Source organism: Poecilia reticulata, linkage group LG17 (assembly GCF_000633615.1).
Source record: "Poecilia reticulata strain Guanapo linkage group LG17, Guppy_female_1.0+MT, whole genome shotgun sequence".
In the NCBI taxonomy this organism is placed as follows: domain Eukaryota; kingdom Metazoa; phylum Chordata; class Actinopteri; order Cyprinodontiformes; family Poeciliidae; genus Poecilia; species Poecilia reticulata.
This window is the reverse complement of record NC_024347.1, coordinates 789,655-793,513: the sequence shown is the minus strand read 5'-3', so window position 1 is coordinate 793,513 and position 3,859 is coordinate 789,655. Positions and strand designations below refer to the sequence as shown.

At 38.6% G+C, this 3,859-nt stretch overlaps 1 protein-coding gene across 1 annotated transcript; it reads left to right on the top strand.

Moving 5' to 3' along the window:
• The first annotated feature begins 6 nt into the window (after positions 1–6).
• On the top strand, positions 7–3,859 carry LOC103479183 (solute carrier family 22 member 13-like). Its single transcript, XM_008433478.2, has 8 exons — positions 7–69; positions 1,008–1,176; positions 1,314–1,434; positions 1,870–1,964; positions 2,039–2,253; positions 2,339–2,447; positions 2,535–2,741; positions 3,611–3,859. Exons 1-8 carry the CDS (start codon positions 51–53, stop codon positions 3,684–3,686), a joined length of 1,011 nt encoding a protein of 336 aa, XP_008431700.2. The 5' UTR covers positions 7–50; the 3' UTR covers positions 3,687–3,859.

The following is a 3,859-nucleotide window of genomic DNA, read 5'->3' as shown; positions in this document are numbered from 1 at the left end:
TTTACATTGTGTCCCAGTTTATTGTTGGAGCGGCGCTGGGAGGATACAGGATGAACTCGATAGTGTTGGGTACGTCTTGTGTGTCTTTCAAACATTTTTAGTAGAAGTGGGCGGATTGATCCAAACATATCGATAATATCAAAACTAAGTCTGTATCGTATCGGCTTAATACTAGCATRTTAAGATTGATACTTTAGTTTCTGATTCCAAATTGAAATTTTTTGCATTGTCTTTCAACTCTACCTCAAACAAATATATATTTTGCACTTTATTTATGAAAAATTCACACAAATCTTAAGATATTAATAAGTTTTTTTGTAGGTACCTATAACTTTGTCTAATTTCTACTCTAGGTTTAGCAAAAATAATTCAAAGCAAGAGTCACAATGGTCAGACATTTGATAATATGTCAAACTTTAATTAAAAAWAGTATCGGTATCAGTATTGGCGATACAGGACATGTGTTTACTTCGTATCGGATCAATTCCAAAATATGGAGGATCACACATGTCTAATTTTTGGACTTATGAATATTTAGTATTAATTTTAACAATAGAGAAAGTTAAACCAAATCGCAGAAATTGAATAAAACGCATTTCAAACTTCTTGTAAGCTAAATAGTCCTGCTAAATAAGGACTCCTTCCATATTCATGTCCACTTAAAAACATCTGGAGTTACTCAGTCGTATCAAACCAGACGCATGTGATGAGAAAATAGTTACTCAGCATTTTGAAACAGGTTTTGTCCTGATAAATCTAGTTTGGTTCAAAGGAAATCGTAGAAAAGTACGAGTACACTAACAGATTCAAACAGCGTCTCAAGTCTACTTTTCTTTTGTTCAAGTAAAAATAAATGGACTAATTTCCAAAGACAAATAGAAAAAAAAGCTTGCAATCGATATGTGCATGTTAAAGAAAAAAATGTTAGTAGGATGTTTTCGGGTCGCTGTGCTGTGAGAAAACAACCCTGCAGTGATGTCAGCGATTGACCCGTGTGTGTTTTGCAGCTACAGAATGGATTGGGATCACCAAAAGGTCCCTTGCCTCCTGTGTGAGCCAGGTGTTTGGGAGTTTCGGACAGTGTGCGGTGGCCGGGCTGGTCTACTTCATCCGTGACTGGAGGAAAGCGCAGTACGTGATGGCAGGGGCAGAGGCRGTGGTGTTCCTCTACATATGGTAGGTGTCAGCTGCAACCTTTTCTTTTATTGTTGTTTGTTTTAAATGAACTACAAACATGACGGTGTTTACACATTGGATCATCAGGTCTGAACCGGTTTGGATCTGCTCAATAGCTTTTGTTTTTCTTTTTTAAGGTGGATTCCCGAATCGGCCCGGTGGCTCCTGGGGCAGGGAAGACCAGAGGAAGCCAAGGAGCTGATCCGAAAAGCTGCAGCGATCAATAAAAAGGAAATCCCAGAGAACCTGCTTGACAAGGTTTACTTGAGATAATATTCAACCAAATTTGACTTCTGGAGTCAAAGAAAAATTAACTTCTCTGCAACTGAAAGTGTGAAAACAGCCAAGTCATTGTGACGGTGTTCATCTTGAGTAAATACAAAAATCAGTTCTGAAATTAGGATTTTATTCAGGGAGAAAAGTTGTTTAAACCAACCTGGATTTAAGTGAAAATGTAGCTATTTAAATTGAACAAAAACAATGTATTTAATAAAGGTCAGTTCTTTAGCTTAATATGTAAAATCATTATGTAGTTTGACAGGTTATCTATGTTTGATCAAATGAAATGTTTAGGTTTGACAGAAGAGCAAAAGAAAAAAAAATAAATACAAGGATTCTGTAAATGGGAAATTCAATTTAACAAAACTATTTATCTGACATTTAGATTTTAGTAAATTTATATTTGCTTGACAGGTAAGCGAGGAGAAAAAAGTGGAAAGTGGAGGAATCAAAACAATTTTTACCTCAGCGGTGCTGATTAAATATTTCTTCATCATATCCTTTGCCTGGTAAGTGAGGCACCGTCGATTCGCTTTACATTTCCACGATAACTTATGAAATAATTMATGTCTCACATGTTAAGGTTTTCGTTGAACCTGGGCTACTTCTGCCTCGTTCTGAACGTGGGCAAGTTTGGTCTGGACATCTTCCTGGTCCAGTTTCTGTTCGGGATTTCTGAGGTGCCGGCACATCTCCTCTGCATCTGGTTTTTAGAGTTTTTGGGACGGAAAAAATCACTGTTATCGACTCTCCTCATAGCGGGGGTCGTTTGCCTTCTAACCCTGGCTTGTCCTCAAGGTAAATGCTGCTAAATCTAACGCCGCAAGAATAATCATGGAGTATTCTCACAGTTGGAAATGCTTCTGCTTCACCTGAATTTCAGACAGCGCTGTAGCCGTGACAACCCTGGTTACCATAGGGAAGTTCTTCTTGAACTGGGCCGGCTCAGTGTGTTTGGTTTACATTCAAGAACTGTTTCCTACTTCTATCAGGTGTGTCACATGAAAAAGTACAAAAATAAATAAACTATACATGATAATCGGATATTTTTGCAACTGAAATATGCTCTGTTCTGTTAGGCAAACTGCAGTGTCTTTGGGCTCCATTGCCTTTCGAGTTGCAGGGTTGCTGTCGCCGTTGCTCAACATGCTGGCTGTGTACCACCGCTCCATTCCCATCATAGTCTTTAGCAGCCTGGCTGTGCTAAGCGGAGCGCTGGTCTTCCTGCTTCCTGAGACCAGCAGGAAAGATCTTCCTGATTCAACCACTGATGGCAAGAGCAACGGGTGAGCTCATATCCTGCAGTACTCTCACTGGAGCTACAGGAAGTAGTGTGTGTGTAATCCATGAGATCTGAGGCACCCTAGTATTTTTAAGTTTTGGGGCAGCCCATGTAACTCCTGGCTAGCTCGCTAATTGCAACATGAGATACAGCTGGTGAGCTGAAGAAACATTAAGTATAGAAAGTCCTGAAAACAAACACTAAAACAACTTACCATTTTGGAGAATTTGGAGACAGATTGGAACAAAAACTGAAATATATGTTCTCTGAAAAGTGTACATACCCCTTTTGAAGTCTCTCAACAACAACACAAGCCACGTTTACTGTATAAGTTGCACAATGCAGCAACGTATACTTTTTTTTTTTTACTGCACCTTTTGATTCATTTCGGCATTCAGTCTTTCAGAGTTTACATCTGCCATCAATTTCGGGAACTGAAATAAATAAATAAGTAAATAAAAATCTCCTAACATTTCCACATTTGCCGCCTTCGGCTAAAGACACGACTTCCTTAGAGGTCGATCGAGAAGACCTTACTGCGCAAAGGTATCAGTCAGGAGAAAGGACCAAACAAAAACATCTACAGCATTATGAATACGTTGTGACCAATTGGTGGTGTTTATAGACTCCAGCTAAAAGAAAAAATGTGAAGGTGCTACTAAATAATAAGTCTAGGGTGTGTAAACATTTACCAACACATATTTTGAAACAATTTATCATTGCTTCTCTTTTCACAAAACCCTCCAAAGCCCTCTAAGCTTTTGATAGCAACTCCATGATATATTGAAAGTGGAAAAAAATCTTACAAGCAAAATCTTTACAAGATTTATCAATTTAAGTGTATAGACACAATATTGTCCTTTTGTCCTACAGGGATTTGACCAACGAGAAGACTGGAAGTGGCATCTTCGTGGCTGAAATCCACACCAGAAAATCAACCAAACTCTAACTGAAACAGAAAACCTTTTTTTAATTTGTATTTTTTTTTGTTGTTGCTTTTTTTGGATCCTAAGTTTGAGCCTCAGACCTACGAACTGGGAGATGATGACTCGGAAAACGGTTGTTCTGCCGCMTGCTGAACGGACATGTTTTGTGTAACGGGCGAGCAATCTGTTCTCCATG